Raw genomic sequence first — 16,092 nt, 5'->3', positions numbered from 1 at the left:
CGAAAAACTACGAGAGCAGAGCCGACAAGAGGAAAAAACGGAAAAAGTTACCTAATGAAACTTCTATACTTTACAGGTTTTTGTTAATCGTATGAATCTTGAAAGGAAAAAGAAATATTGAATATTTAAATGCAAAATTTCCTACAGAGTAACCGAATACGAGAGAAAAACTATATTATAACTATAAATACAATTTAGAGCAAATTTCGTAAAATCGCCAGAAGTCACGTGATACGATAGTTCCCACACACGAGGCTAGAGGCGCTGCCAGTATAACCGAATGTTTCTGCATTAGTATATCCACATATAAGTGTGCTTCCTCTTGGGAGGAGTGTAATGTTTGTGGTCGTATAAATAATGTTAACCTTCCTCAGCATTGAATTATTTTGTGACCATCATGGCAGTGGTAGTGAGTGTGTTGTGTATTCCGAGTTGAAATAGTAATTGTATTTTGACGGTCTTCCTATGATTGGTGAATATGCCAACTAAGGTGTCCAAGAAAGTCGTGGGAATGATAATACGGAGCCGAAAGACCATCATGAAGGATGGGGTGGTTACGGTAAGTAAATAATTTACAAATTATGCAATCGGCCTCTCTTTGTAGGCCAAGAGAGTAGGTCTAACCTTGCTACATGCGTTGATTATAGCGGTATGCTTTTTGTGTAACTCCCTGTCGATGAGTCATTCTTCTGCCTAGCAGACCGCGTTAATCCTAAATCTACCATCAATGAAATAGCCTTATGGAAAATATTGTTAGCGCTCTTTTAATTTGACGACATAAGACCCGAGGAAGTTGAGTTTTTTTACCAAAATGACCTTGTCGCCCTCAGTCCTAACGATTCGCATCAGCTTCCATGCATATTTGTTCGTATTTGAGAATCGTGCGTCCACCATTAATTCAAAAATGCATCAAAATATCTTGCCTTCATTATATCTATTATGTATGTAATTTCCCTGAAATATTAAATTTTACGCTTTTCTTTTATCGCACGACATTTCCATCGAAGTTAATTAGTGGTAGAAATTAAGTCAGCCGTACAAAAACATTCAACGGATGTGGGCATGAAACAAAAACAATAAAACGGGTAAAGTGTGTCATCGAAAGAATTAAAATTGCGAGCAGTGTCAGCAATCTGAATACCAATTGCAATCCAGTGTTGAAACGATTTGTGAAGGCATAATAATCGAACCCATTGGAATTTCGGTCGTTAATTATGAAACGTTGATAGTAAATTTTTTAGGAAACCTAATCATTTGTCTTTAGAATTTTCAATATAAATTACCCGCTTTATGCAGTTTAAAAATAATACTTGTGTATAATTTCTTAGAAAACAGATTTACGCCATTGCGGAAATTGATATAGGCCGGAAGTGACGTTCTTGCGAATGGCTGAAGACTCCGTCCTAGTGAAGTCCAAAACATCTGTCGTAAAAACTGTTGTTTCTTGGTTTAGAACAACCTGATGTTCTCTGTTTAGGAATAGAGCACCCAGTTAATTTTTACAGCGAAGTAATTTCATCAAAAACTTTGCCTCCGTTTGGTAATTAAGCAAACCTTGACCTACTAAGTGTGAAGATGAAGGTCACAGTAAGGAAGGGATGCGTTAGCAACTGTCATATACAGCGAATTCAGTTTGAATGTTCGGAGACTTTATCGATATGCAAAACCATAAACATAATTTAAATTTGTTACTACGTGTGGAGAGGGGAATCAGTGATTTCGACCAGCAGCAATGGGTCTTAAGTGTTTCGTGCCTTCGAATGGGTTCCGTGCTGATCACCAAAACCATGAGTTATGTCTTTCCTTTGTTTCTGGCGATTGATACGATAACCGGCTTATCATCAAACGGTAATGTTAACGAAATAATGCCATTCACATGCTGCGGAACAAAATCCAAAATTTCGTTTTTTTAAGTTTGCCCACATTTTATTATCCTGAGTCCGTATGCCCGAGGAGGGCGAGACTACCGAGCCATCGGTTGCTCGGGTGAATGTGTTCTGGAATTGTTTGAAATTGAAGGTTTGTGGTACCACTATTTTAGTCACTGTCGTGCCATGCATTTTCCCCCGTTGTATGCATACATTTTCTGATTAGCTGGTATCAAGAATGTTTCTTTGGTTTTCAGTCTTCGGGAATCGGGGAACCGAGTGTATACCATGCCTTGGTTGTCATATTCTTGGAATTTTTTGCATGGGGTCTTCTCACCATGCCAGTCATTGCTGTGAGTATTAACCAATCTTTTATATAATTTTCTTAGTTTTGTAATATCAACCTAGTATATAAGTAAGAAATATAAGTGTACTATTTATGTCTACGAATAATTATACTTCATTTCCCCCGCCGTGTTTCTGCAATACAATATTACCACCCTGCAAATTTGGAGATTCAAGATGTTTGGAAAAAATGCGTATAACTGGAAATGAACAATACAGGCTTTTTCCAACATTTTCTCAATGTTGTGGAATTTCTCATTGATTTTACTTGTACTTTGCTTGTATTTTACTTGTGTTTTAAATACTTTTCAAATGCTGAGTCTGTTTATCTTAATATTTTCTCCCACTATACAAAAGTTCCTTTTTCTGTTTATAACAAGTCGTTTTTTGTTATTTTTTAAAATACTTGATAAATGGCTGTTAATTTGCTAGGTATCCTACCATTGCAATCGTTTTTGCTGTTATTCACTCCATTACCTTATGCTTTATTAAGTGAGCACCATAAACACATGCTAAAGAGAGTGATGTACACATATAGTGAGTGCACTGTTACATGCATGCTTATGCTACAATCCCGGTGTGTTAAGAATTTCCATTAAGTTACATTCAAGCTAAGGGATTTTTCATTTAATCTCATATGGGTATGTGCACAAAGGCATTAGTGTTAATTACATAATGTTGTGAAGATTTAATACTAAAATAATTACCTAACCTTTTAATTTTCTAGTAACATGCAATAGATTGATGAAATGGTTTGAAAGGAACCCTCAGTCAATTATGGACATGGCTATCATGTAATTATTGCTGCTTAACTGGTCATACCAGAGCAACAGGGTCATTGACCTCAAGCGTTTTAATTAATGTTTGATGACATACTCAAATTTGCTGAACACTGATAAAAAATAACCTGATGGAGTTTATAGCCATATATTGCAATTTTCATATTTCAATTCCCCATGCATTAACCACCATCTAACATGTGATAACATCTGGTTAGACTCTCACCTCAACAGGATCTGGTTATTCTTTATAAATGCAAGATGTACATAGCTGCACCCTGCAGTGATCAGGGTTTGTGTTGGTGTGAAAGTGTTTTCAAAACTTACAATGGTATATTATTTGGTGTACAAGAACAACATGATTATTTGTTTTCTCCACTTGCATGGATGATTGTTTATCGAACGTTTTAGTAATTGAGTTAAATATGTGGTGATGGGGCGATGGATGGGGAAAATGGACATTAGTGGGTGTGACAGTTGAAATTAGGCCGAATGTCAGGTTACCAGGAAGCCACCAAACTTTGGCCAATGACCATCTGCAATTTATATAATGGGGACCCTTGCGGAAGTGGTCCTGTTGGCATGGAGTGGTGGTGTTTACATAGTGAAAAATGGTTATGTCAGTGTGGACTTTCTGTTGAGATGTAACAGAATTTTCAAATTTTTGTTGTAAGTAGTGTGTCAGGAAAAAGTGAAGGGAAGTTAGACCTTGAGTGCATATAATAGTATCATCTGTTCTTGGACTTGCAATCCAAGGGGAGTTCAACATCGTTTTTTTTTTATTAGGGACAAACTCATGCAGCTACCCCTATTTGTCCCCCAAAGCTATTGCTGCTTCCTGTAAATTTTATTTTATTTTTATTTTACACAATTACGTTGCAATTAGGCAAATTTCCTGGTGGCAACGGTCAGGTTAGGTCAAAGATAACTCTACAACGAAAATTACATACGAACACATAAAAACAGAAGAGATAAAATATTTTTACATAATGACACTTCCACATCACATACAAACAAACTTCCACATCACATACAATATGTCATCCACATCACATACAAACAATATGTTCATGACTACAATGAAGTTTATTACCCAGTGGCTGCTTTACACTTCAACTTAAAACTTCTAAAATTGGATGGAAAGGGCTCAAACAAACCTCCAGGCAGCTGATTCCAATCAATTATGGTTCTATTTAAAAAAGAGTATTTTTTCTTATTGGTTTTTTGAGTCCTTATTTTTATTTTGTGGCTATGGTCGTTTTTTTCCCTTAAAGTTAGGCTTTTCTATCCCTTGCCATAAATCTTCCCACGCTTCGTCCTTTTTAACAACTCTATACATCGCGCCTAACCTACTCCTTTTTCTTCTATTTTTCAAACTCTCCCATTTCAGTACATCTAACATATCCGTGACACTATCTGTTCTTTTGTACCTTCCGAGTACATATCTTGCTGCCTTTCTTTGAACTTTTTCTATCTTTTTAATATGTCCCACCTCATATGGATCCCATACTATGGAGGAGTATTCTAGGATAGGGATAACCAGTGCTTTATATGCTTTTTCTTTTGTGGCTACGCTACTTCCTTTTAAATTTCTCATCACCCAATGCAATACTTTAAATGCCTTCTGTGTCAAATTATCTACTTGGACCCCCCACCCAAGATCCCTAGTTAAATAAATACCTAAATATTTGCATTGACTAGTACATGGGATTCTTTCTCCAAAGAGGGTGTAAATTTCCTTTTCTGCATTCTTTTTATTTGAAAATTTTATATGCTTACTTTTACTTATATTAATGCCCATATTATTATTTGTAACCCAGTCACCAAGGCGATCGATGTCATTTTGTAATATTACGTGGTCATTTACATGTTCTATCCGTCTGTATATAATGCAGTCATCAGCAAAGAGTCTTATTTGGGAATGTAAATTGTTTGGTAGATCGTTTACGTAAATTAGGAAGAGTAATGGCCCTAGAACACTACCTTGTGAAACTCCTGCTAGTACGCTCGCCTCATTTGAAAATATATCCCCTAATTTTACTTTTTGAGTTCTGCCTCTGAGAAAATTTTTTATCCATTGTTTTACCCTCAAGTCCAATGGTAACGAATCCAACTTTAGCAATAATTTATCGTGAGGCACTCGTTTGACAATTTGTGGCATTGCTTCCTTCATTTCCCATTATAATTTCACCTAAGTTTTTCATGAATTTTTGATAGCTCTGTGGTCATTTAGAAGCCCTTCAACGGCAGTCCTTCATAATCTCTTCCCTGCTCTTAATGAATCCTTAATGTTAATGTGGGTTGTTTTCATCTTTCTTTTGTGTTTTATGCCTTGTAAATGATCAGAAAACGCTACACCCTGGGGTACCCAATCAATCTCTCTGGTCACTGTGATGCATCAGTGCATAAGTGTGTTTATCTGTGTCAACTCATATTTGTTATTTATTGTTGCTCTCCCGTGTTTAAGTGATACTGATTGAGCTTACTAATAAGGGAGGACGTATATGTTTTAGCGTCACTTGCCAAATTCAATGCACTTCCAACTCCCATCTTATCTTCTCACTGTAGAACATGCATATGAGGCATCATTTTTACCAACCGTCACCCTTAGTGATTTAATCCTGTACTCCTTAAGCCTGATAGAAAATATCAAGTCAATGGTTTTTTGGTGTACTTTATGTGATGCAGCCATGGCAAACCCTTCTAGTCGTTCTACTTTCTCAAAGAGAATTAATGGTATTGAATTAACTTAATCATGGAGTATTAAATATCCAGGTAAGGGCTTATCCTTAGGTCGGGGTAATAAGAGGGAGTGTTTTAGCTTCCAGTAGATTTTGATGTGGTATGTCTAGCACTGCAAACATCATCAGTTTCAAATTAAATTCCTCTCAGAATTCCTATGGTTACAGTCAAATTTTACATCTCCTTAGTTGCTCCTAAATGTACAAACTTTTATCTAAAGTTAAATTTTCCTTTTTCTAATAATATTCCCTATTTCGGCCCCTGGATTTAGGACACAAGAAGTGTATACTAAATACACCATATTGTAACCCTATAATTCTCAAGTGCTAGAAGCTAAATAACTAGCAGAAGAATATTCGCCATGGCTGGAGTGTATTGTATATGTTGGTCACAATAGTAATGGTTATTTCTTTGAGAGAGTACACTTTTACTAGTTTAAAAAACAAAGGGCTTAATTAATGCAAGGTGAGAAAAGGCGGAGCTTTCCTTAGATTAGTAAAATTTGGTGTCTACCACATTTTAGTTTAATTCTTACAATAACATTATCAAGTTGTAGGATGTTCATATTTGCAATGTAGAGGTAGGAACATATTTTGTTGTTTGGTGCTTTTTTTCGTGACTAAAGAGCATCTTTTGTCATCTTGTTTGTTTCCATACCTTGTTTGTGTACTTGTTAAATCTTATTTTGGTGTATAAACATAACAAAAAATAATCTTCAAGTGTAATGTGTTTGGAGAGTGTAAACATATAGTAGTGCACTTATTAAAATTAAAATGCTGTCTGAATGAATCCAAATGGGTGTAATCGTAGGTCGTTCACCAAACCATTGCTAATGGAGTCACCGTTACACTAAGTCAGCCCACAAAGTAATAAAACCAACAAAAATGAAAAAGTGCTTGGTAATAATAATTGTAGGATACATATTTAATTGATAATAAATTTAACTTGAAAATCAAATTAGCAAGGAAAGTGCGCACAAATATAAATATAACTACACATGACACAAAGCATATCTTAAAGCAATTACTGACAAGAATTAATGACCGAAAAGTTATCCTGGAGTAAAATACCATGTAATAAGATAAAAAGTTTAAAATTATTGAAAGGTAATACTATCTGACCTAATGAAAGCAAAATATAAAAAACGGACCATGTATTGTTAAATATAGCCCAATAAGAGCAAATGAATACAAAACTAGTGCCAAAAATCACTAATCAAAAGAAAGAAAAGAAAAACTTAATGAAAAGACTGCTGAATGAATTGTGTAGTGAACTCAGTATTACACACCAACCATTGTGTGGTTTTGTAATTACACACAAATGTTTGCCCAAGCTACCTTAAATATCAAAATATTTACATTTAGACAACATCTATTTATTCCTTATTCTAAGCAACATAGATGACATTACTACTGCATAGGGTGCCGAAACTCAAGCTACCTTTTCGTTAGGCCCCTAACATTCAGGCAACAAAAAGCATGCTCCCAAATGCCTAACCAGTTCGGACGGAGCTCATGTGTCCACATAAGGGGATGTCATCATCCATTTTACTTCATTGATAGAAAAACAAGATTGGTATAAGGCTAAAATTCCATTTTCAGTGCATATATTTCCATTCACACACGGTGAATAAAGACATTGACCACTTTTCCAGGGTCTTTTTTCTGATCTATTTTTCTGCAATTTATTACAAAATATATGTAATTTAATCTTCCTAGAATAAAGCAAAAGGGCACTAACAAATGATTATTTCTATCAAGGATGTTTGTTACATATTTCTACTTGAAGTAACATGGAATGTGATGTGAAACATTGTACAGAAGCTTTTGAAATGATGGTTCTTTGGGCTTGACGAATGAGATTGAGGGGATCAAGATGGTGCGGTGGCTAATTTACAGACTTCCCGCCGGGAGGGCCCAGGTTCAAATCCTGGAGACAGTTATTTCTCAGCAGTATCCTGATCCATACTTTAGGTGCTTTGCGGAGAGCACTTTGAGTGAGTACTACCTCAATTATATGGGATGTTAAACTGCAGACCTCTTGGCACCTTTCGATAAGAGTAGGCTAATGCTGACTCGGGGTTTCTCTCTCTATCCTTCCTCCCCCATCCATCCCTAATGGTGCAAATGACCTTAGCTTTTGGTCGCCGTCCATAAAAACTACTACTACTGAAAGAGATTGATTAATTTGTGTAAAAATAATGGCTTCATGCCGGTTTAACTCAAATTGAAAAGTCATCACATTTTCTAGTAGACACTGTATTGAGCTCTTAAGTAAATTTATAGCCGATGGATTTTTAGGCTCACAGGTTTTGTGTATACAAATCAGGTTTTTAAAAATATTTTTTTTTATGTAAAAATTCATGTGCAATGAATTTTTTAAAACTTTTCTTTAATTTGTGGTGGCCCACAATGATTCATTTTTTGTGAATTTTTTTGCTTTCTTCCACAAATCTCAAGTCCTATTTTTTCATGGATTCTGAAGTGAATTGGACCTGAGGATAGACGAAAATACCAAACATGAAAGTGTGAACTTCCTAAATTGTAGGTTTGAATTTAATTTTCTTATTTCTAGGTTCTCAATGAAACATTTCCTGACCATACATTCCTGATGAATGGACTAATCATGGGCATAAAAGTAAGTGAAAAGGTTTATAATGTTGTGATTATAAACAATTTTAATGATGTTTACTTTTATTTTTAAGCTTTTAACCTTTTTATTTGATCTGCATATTTGTGATCATTCAAAATTTCAATTCAGAAAGGTATTACATGCTTATGATCAACATTGCAGAATGTGATTTGAATTATTTTTTTTTAAAATATATTTTCATGTGATTAAAGCTCACCTGATGCTATTGAGTTTCATTTATAATGTCATGATTATGATATCCTTTTTAATATCAGTAGTTGTTCAAAAAATATTTTAGAAAATCAGTTTTTAATTTTTTTATCATTAAAACCCAATGGATATTAAATTGAATTTTATGAATTACTGAACAGCTAAAAGTAATGGTTTTAGTACAGCATAATCAGTATTCAGATTTACCGGGAAAAGTTATAAGATAACTGAAGTGTAAAATTTAAAGTAGGTCAAATTTTAATCAAATATTTTATAGATGGGTATTAGAATTAACTAGTAAAATTTATGAATATGCATGTCACTATAAATTTTGGACAAAAAGTTAAAATGCCTTTTTAAACTGAGATGTGGTTAGGGAGGGGGTTTGCCTTAGTGAATGATGGGCTGATATTAAGAAGTAGTGGGCCTTTCCTTTATCCAGGATGTATGAGGTGTATTCAAAAAGTTCAGGAACTTTATTACAAACAAGTACTTCGCTAACAAATTATTGATCAGGGTCCCCTTCAAAATAGTCTTCTCCCTAATAAGTACACTTATCCCAATGGTGTTTCCAATTTTTTGAAACCATCTTGGAATGCTCATAACCTCCTCCATCGAATTTTTCTCTATATCGGATGGTGGCAAATCTTTTTCCTTGGAGCAGGGGTTTTACCAGCCCCATGTGCCCCATGGGTCACATGGGGCCAGGGCTGGTAAGTAGGGTGGGTAGGGAAGCACAGCAGTCCTGTTTTTGGCTAAAAACTCAAGAGTTGTGAGAGACTTATTAGCTGGCAAGTGGTCGTTGTGAAAAAACCAGTCGCTGCTCCTCCAAAGTTTGGGCTGTTTGTGCCTGATTCTCTCTCTTAGTCATTTCATAACCTCCAGGTTGTACTCTGTGTAGGCCTTCTGGCTTTTAGGTAGTTATTCATGATGTGAAACACCCTTTGCATTGAAAAACTAGTTAACATTACCTTGGCATTCAAGCGAACTTGTCAAGCTTTTTTTGGGGCAGGGGATGTTTCACCGATCCATTATGAAGATTGCACTTCTGTTTTGATGTCATATGCAAAAACCCATGACTAATCACCTGTTATGACCCTGGGCAAGAAGATTTCATCCTCTTCTGGTCAGTCAGATGGTTGCTGTCAGATTTGAACCTGATACTGGTCTGTCGTCATCAGATGAGACATGAATTTGGTAGCAACTCGATCCAACCTCAATTTCTGTCAGGATATGGCGAATCAAGATGGCACCCTCCTGCTAGTCCCCTGACGGTCAAATGTCAATTTCCTGTACGAGATCATTCTCATTCTCAATATGCAAGGTCATCATTTGACGTTGATGGTCTTTCGGATGCTTGTCATCTTCCACTAATTTTTGAAACAGGTAAACCACTCATAACACGTGGGACGTTTTTGTAGCATCCTCATCATCAGCCTTGGTAATCAACTCTATAGTTACCTTGAAGGATTTGTAGAATTTCACAGAATAACACTGCTCCTTCAAAGAGCTCATTTCCATGGATCTGATTTTTTGCCACACTTCATGAACGTCCCATCACATAAACAGCTATAACTGATGAACAAAACAAGATATCAACAAAATGGTGGAAGGTGGTTATTTGGGTAGTTATTGGAAAGGATACATTATTTAGTTTCTTATGCCCGTCTTTTTTGACTGACTATATTAAATATTATTTTCCCCAGCCATAAACGCCAGTGTTGGCTTTCAGGATACTAAAATACTGTTACTAAAAAAGTAATAATTTCTAATGAAGTATACTGGTAATTTTTTTGGACACAACACCTGCAATCAGAGTTAAAAATTATCAATTGAGGCTTTGGGGGAACTTTTTGAACAAACCTCATACTCATCTCATCATGACATGAGAATCAATATTAATAAAACAAAGGTTGTACCATTTTCCAGAAAGAAAAATGCAGAGCTAAACATTGAAGTAGAAGGGCAAAAACTAGAGTTAGCAGAACAGTTGACGCATCTAGGAACTGTTTTGGGCCGACACAGACTTAGTAGTAGGGATTTAGGGAAAAGAATTGTGCTGGGAAAAGAGGCTTTCACAAGGAGGAGTGAGTTGATGACTGGGACTTAGAGTAAGGATGTTAAGAAAAGGCTCATTAAAATATAGGAGCATAGCTGTGAATGGTACAAAAACGCGGTCACTGAAGCAGGAGGATAGACGTAGATTGGAGGCTTTTGAAATGTGGTAGTGGAGAAGAATGGAGGAGGTGAAATGGACCGAAAGGAAAACAAATGAGGAAGTACTTGGTATGGTGGGTGAGGAGAGGGGTTTCTTTGGAGAAATCCTAAGGAGACAGGAAAAATAGATGAAGGGCATATTGATCGGCAGTGGGTTGTGGAAAACTGTAATAGAGGGAAGAATGTTAGGCGAACAAGGAAAGGGCAGGAACAGGATAGGAATGTTGGATGGGTTGAAGGAAGCACTCAGAGATGGAGGAGGACGCAATGTACACGGGAAAGCCCAGAAGTATCCAGCCTGACCTAGAGATGGTGGTAGTTGTTTGAAAAATATCACTAAATTCGAAAAAAATGCATTCTATAAAGCATATGTTTCAAGATGCCACGTTGTTAAGTATTTGCTTGGGAGACATCAATAGTGAACGTTTTCAGTGAATTGGTGAAAATTGAGAAAATTGATCAACGTTATGTGGTACAATATTTTATGTGAAAGGCCTCAGCCCAACCAATATAAAAGCTGAACTGAGTTCTACTTAGGGTTAGTCTGCTCCTTGGTTTACTACAGTAAAATATTGGGTAGCAGAGTTTAAACAAGGCCATATAATCTGCCAAGACAAGCATTGTATTAGTTGACCAAAAGAGGTGACCGACTCCAGAAACTGTGGAGAAAATCCACAAAGTGATACTGGATAATCGTCAACTGAGAGTGGGTGAGCTGGCAGACATAGCCATTTCAAAAAGTGCGGTACATGTTATATTAACTGAAATTTTGGACACAAGAAAGCTGTGTGCAGGATGGCTTTTGCGTTTGCTCACACTTGAGCAAAACCAGCATCGTGAAGATATTTTAATTAAGTGTTGAGCAAAGTTTCACAGCAACAAAGCAGAATTTTTGAGCCGTTTCATAACCATGGATAAAACATAGGTCCATTACTCCAAACCGGAGACAAAGAACAATCAAAACAATGGGCTCAAAAGGGAGAACCGGCTTTAAAGAAGGCGAAGACTGTTTCATCTGCAGGGAAGGTTATGTTGTCGGTTTTTTGGGATTTGCATGGGATAATTTTCATTTACTACCTTGAAAAAGGAAAAGCTATCAACGGAGAGTAATATATATCACATTAATGCAAGGTTTGAGCCAAGAAATCAAGAAAAAGCGGCCACATTTGACTGAGAAGAAGGTGTTGTTTCATCAAGACAATGTACCAGCTCACAATTATGTTTAAAGTTTGAATCGCTACCTCATGCTCTCTATTCACCAGATTTAGCCCCCTCAGATTTTAATCTGTTCGCAAACAAAAAAATGGCTCGGTGATCAAAGATTTACCAACAGCGGAAAAGTGATGTCGGTAGTTAATGGCTATTTTGAGGTGCAAGACAGTTCTTATTATATAAAGGGTATCGAACTTATAAGACATCGCTGGGAAAAGTATATAGAGGTGAAAGGAGATTATGTTGAAAAATAAATACAGTTTTTTTCCAAAATTGTTGTTTTCTTGGTTGGGTAGGGTACTTCTGGGATTACCCTTGTAGTCAAGTTGCAGTCCAATTTTATACCATTCTTGTGAAGGAAGGGGTCGGTGAGAGAGGGGAAAAGAGGAGGGTTGAGAAACCATCGAATACTAGAGCTTTGTGTCTAACCTCCTGCACTCAGTTCACAACCTGCAGTGGTAGTGTGGAGACTGGTTCTTCTACTTTGCTCACTGTGAGCTGTTATACAATGAGCATTGCAATAGAAAATTCCATTAGTTGTGAATTGCCTGTTGTAATTAGGTTTTTATGGGCAAAAACCACAAGCCAATTTGAAATTCATAGGCAACTTTGTGAAGGTTACGGAGATGAATAATTTGTGAAGATGGAGTGAGGAAGTGGTATATTCAATTTAAATATGACTGCACCAATGTTCGTGACGAGGACTGAAGTGATTGGCCTAACCTTATGGCAGATGAACTGATGGCCAGTTCTTGGACGTTAGCAGCTTCGAAGTTTATTGCCAGCAAAAACTGTATCACTAAATGGATTTTACATTTGGCAGAATTTCCAATTATATTGTTCATTTTGACTCCCTACTATAAACAAATGACAAATAGTGTAGCCTTCCAAACACTGCAGCTCGAGGCATACTGCCCTTGTGTGTGTGTGTGTGTGTCAATAAAGCAAATATTCAGCTCCCCCCTACTTCACTCACTACGTGCAAACGGAGGTTAATTCCTGGACAGCCCTCACAAGTAGGAAATTCATTACCATGGTCTCCGATCCATAACTTGCTGTGACAAGCGAGAGTTTGCTCACCTAGTATGTTAAGCCCTGTAGCATCTGAAGTTATTAGTTTGTGTTTGGGTTCTGCATGCACCACGGTACTATCTCAATTCTCCATGCCACCTGGAAAACCCCATGTATCCTGGAAACCAAAGTTTTGGGGCTATTTTGACACCTCTAGGAAATTGTCATTAGAAATATTTTTGGGACATATGTTCATTCTATGGTAATTGTCTCTATTCACCAATGTTCATCAAGGTTTTTGAAAATCACGAGGGTTCATTCCAGGCGATTATACCAATGGGAAAGTCTCACGGTTTTGTGAGTTAAAATTTAACTGGAGCTATTACAGGAGATGAATTATTTTGAGTAAGATTTGATGTTTAAGTGTAATTTTTTGAGTTCAATGTGATGGACTATAGCAATTGGTTCAAGTTCAAAGGTTTTTAATGTTGGCATGTTATAATTGCAATGTGAGTAGTAAAATTCACCATTTGTAAATTTATTTTGTCATTGACTATTTGGCCAGTATTGTTTCATGTGCTTGAGAGTACTTATAGATAAATTGATTTCTTTCTATAATTTAGTGAACTGCTTTATGAATTCAGTGATGAGTTAATTTTGCTCTGTTTAATTATTTTAATCATCCTCTCTCCTCATAGGGTTTCCTTTCTTTTCTGAGTGCACCTTTAATTGGGGCACTTTCAGATGTGTGGGGCCGGAAATTCTTTCTCCTCATAACAGTCTTTTTCACCTGTGCACCAATCCCACTGATGACCATCAACACCTGGTAATTTTTTAACATCAAAATTTCATAAAAATTTGAAATTTAAATCTCTGTTGAAGTCTTTCACACTTTGGCATTTGGAATATTTTTTGTTAATTCTATTTTTATTTCAAATTGTTTAAATTCAATCACTAATTTAAAGATAAATTATGCTAAAATAAGAAAATTTTAAATGTTTTATCAGTGAATCAAACATATTTAACATTAAAGCATTTCTTCCTTTATTCAGGTGGTTTTTTGCCATGATATCTCTCTCTGGTGTATTTGCGGTGACCTTCTCCGTTGTGTTTGCATATGTGGCAGATGTAACTGAAGAACATGAGAGAAGTCTTGCATACGGACTGGTGTGTAAATCATGATCCTGAAAATTTTATTTCTGTTAATGCTACTGTCAAAAATTTTGATTACACTGTCCTATTAATGTATGATGGTAAGATGTTAACAAACAATCGTAGTAATATTACTGAGAGAACTCTTTATAATGTGGGAGCCATGAAATGTGCCTGCATTGTAGCAATGTGTACTTGAGATTTATTATTATAAGTAGTCCACCAAATTAGGTTAGGTTTTTGATGGACCCCAGGACTGTACACTACTGTATCAATATGCCCTAGGTAGCATGAATTCACACTATATCAAGACCCTGTACTACATATTATAATTCTTTAGTCCAGCATACTTTCTATGGCCCTTAATTCCAGCCAAAATGTTGGGTCTCATGCGGTCTCTCTACTCATCTTCCAGAGTTCTCCTCTTTATTACTGTCTTCAGCATGCCATTGCCTCTGTGTGTCCTGCATCATCCTACCTTATTTGAATTTCTCCTAGCATCCTCCACCCTTCTCATACCATGCCCAGATTTGTATTGTTTGTTTCCCTTTTAGTCCAATTATTTTTAACATTCTTCTCCACACCTATATCTCAGAAACTTCCAATTTACACTAATCCTCAGTGGCTAGGTTTCTGTGCCATCCAAAATGTTTCATATTCAAGTTTTCATAAGTATTTTCCATACATCTTCACGTAAGGTGCATTAGCGCTCAACTCTTTGTAAAAGCTTCCTTTCCCAATACAACTGTTCTTTTTATGTCTCCACTACTCTGTCCACTCTCATCCAAAAAAACTTGCTAAATAGGTGAACTGTTCTATCTATTCCAATTATCTGCCGCGTTAAATCCCCCAACTTCTCTTCTTAGCCTCACAGGCATCAAAACCATGATCATGAAATATTAAATCTTTATTGTGGAAGTGTAAAGTTTCTTTTTTACCCTCATAATGAAGGAATTCCTCTTTTTTAAACCTGAAAAAGTTATGTTCCTCTCTCTTCTACAAAATTTTCGTTTATTCTGACCAGCTGACTACAGAACACTAATTTATGATTCTAATCCTCATCTGCTTCTGGGAAACTGAGTTTACACGTAATTCACTCTTGACTGATATTATATTATGTACCAGTTAAATTAAATGGTATATTTCCCAGAATTTTCAATGCTTGACTACTTTTACTGTGGTGTTTAAACTGGGTTTTAGTGAATATTGTGCCATTTTTCCTGCAAAACTATAGTTTGCTCCTGGTGGTCATCCCTTTCTCTTGAACCATATATGCACTCTCCTTCAAATGTCCTCTCCATTTTCATGCCACTGAATTTGAGTCCCCATCAATTTCTGAGTATTTTTCATAATAAATATGCAATAATTCAATCTGATTGGTTACACTATAAGCTCTTCATCGCTCTGTTTGTTTGTTGGCATTTACACCTGTTCTATCTGTTAGATTCACTTGGTTTGCTGTTATTTCTATGAATAATATTCTGTCCATGTTCCATCTGTTCCACACTCATAACCCATCTTGACAGTTTCCTATTCAGTACTGTAGCTACCCCAAGTTGGCTTTACACCTATATTGGCTGTACATTCTCATGCAACTATTGCTTCAGTAATCTCGGATGTCTTTTTATCGCACCTCACACAGGGCTGATACATCTATTTTTCCTTTCTCAATGGATAGATACTTGCTCTCTTCTCCATAGCATTGTTTTAATGTTCCAAGTCCCTGTTTTTATGGAGATGTTTGTCCTCTGAATGTTCTTTTCTTCTGCCATCTGCTAGGCTCTGAAAGAGTTTTTGTATGATGACAGCTCTGGATGCCTTGCCTTCCCCACCGCAAAGCACGGCACTCAGCTCTGTTGTCAGCTATAGATGCTAGGACTCATTTTCATGTTTGGTTCCGTGATATTTCCTTGGGATAAATAATG

At 36.4% G+C, this 16,092-nt stretch overlaps 1 protein-coding gene across 2 annotated transcripts in view; it reads left to right on the top strand.

The window, feature by feature from the left end:
* Window positions 1–284: 284 nt before the first annotated feature.
* LOC139694931 (hippocampus abundant transcript 1 protein) overlaps window positions 285–16,092 on the top strand; it is a 38,304-nt gene continuing 22,496 nt past the window's right edge. The window contains exons 1-5 of one of the 2 annotated variants that reach the window (XM_071593442.1): window positions 285–559; window positions 2,126–2,221; window positions 8,309–8,371; window positions 13,714–13,841; window positions 14,068–14,182. In XM_071593442.1, coding sequence (XP_071449543.1) covers window positions 479–559; window positions 2,126–2,221; window positions 8,309–8,371; window positions 13,714–13,841; window positions 14,068–14,182 — 483 coding nt within the window. In that variant the 5' untranslated portion in view covers window positions 285–478. Of the gene's footprint in view, window positions 560–1,395; window positions 2,020–2,125; window positions 2,222–8,308; window positions 8,372–13,713; window positions 13,842–14,067; window positions 14,183–16,092 lie in introns of those variants that run through there. The other variant, XM_071593443.1, reaches the window with a different exon arrangement.

The sequence above is a fragment of the Hetaerina americana genome, unplaced genomic scaffold, assembly GCF_022747635.1.
Source record: "Hetaerina americana unplaced genomic scaffold, ioHetAmer1.1.p SCAF_6, whole genome shotgun sequence".
NCBI classification, from domain to species: Eukaryota; Metazoa; Arthropoda; class Insecta; order Odonata; family Calopterygidae; genus Hetaerina; species Hetaerina americana.
The sequence above is the reverse complement of the archived record's forward strand: the minus strand, read 5'-3'. Positions and strand labels throughout refer to the sequence as shown.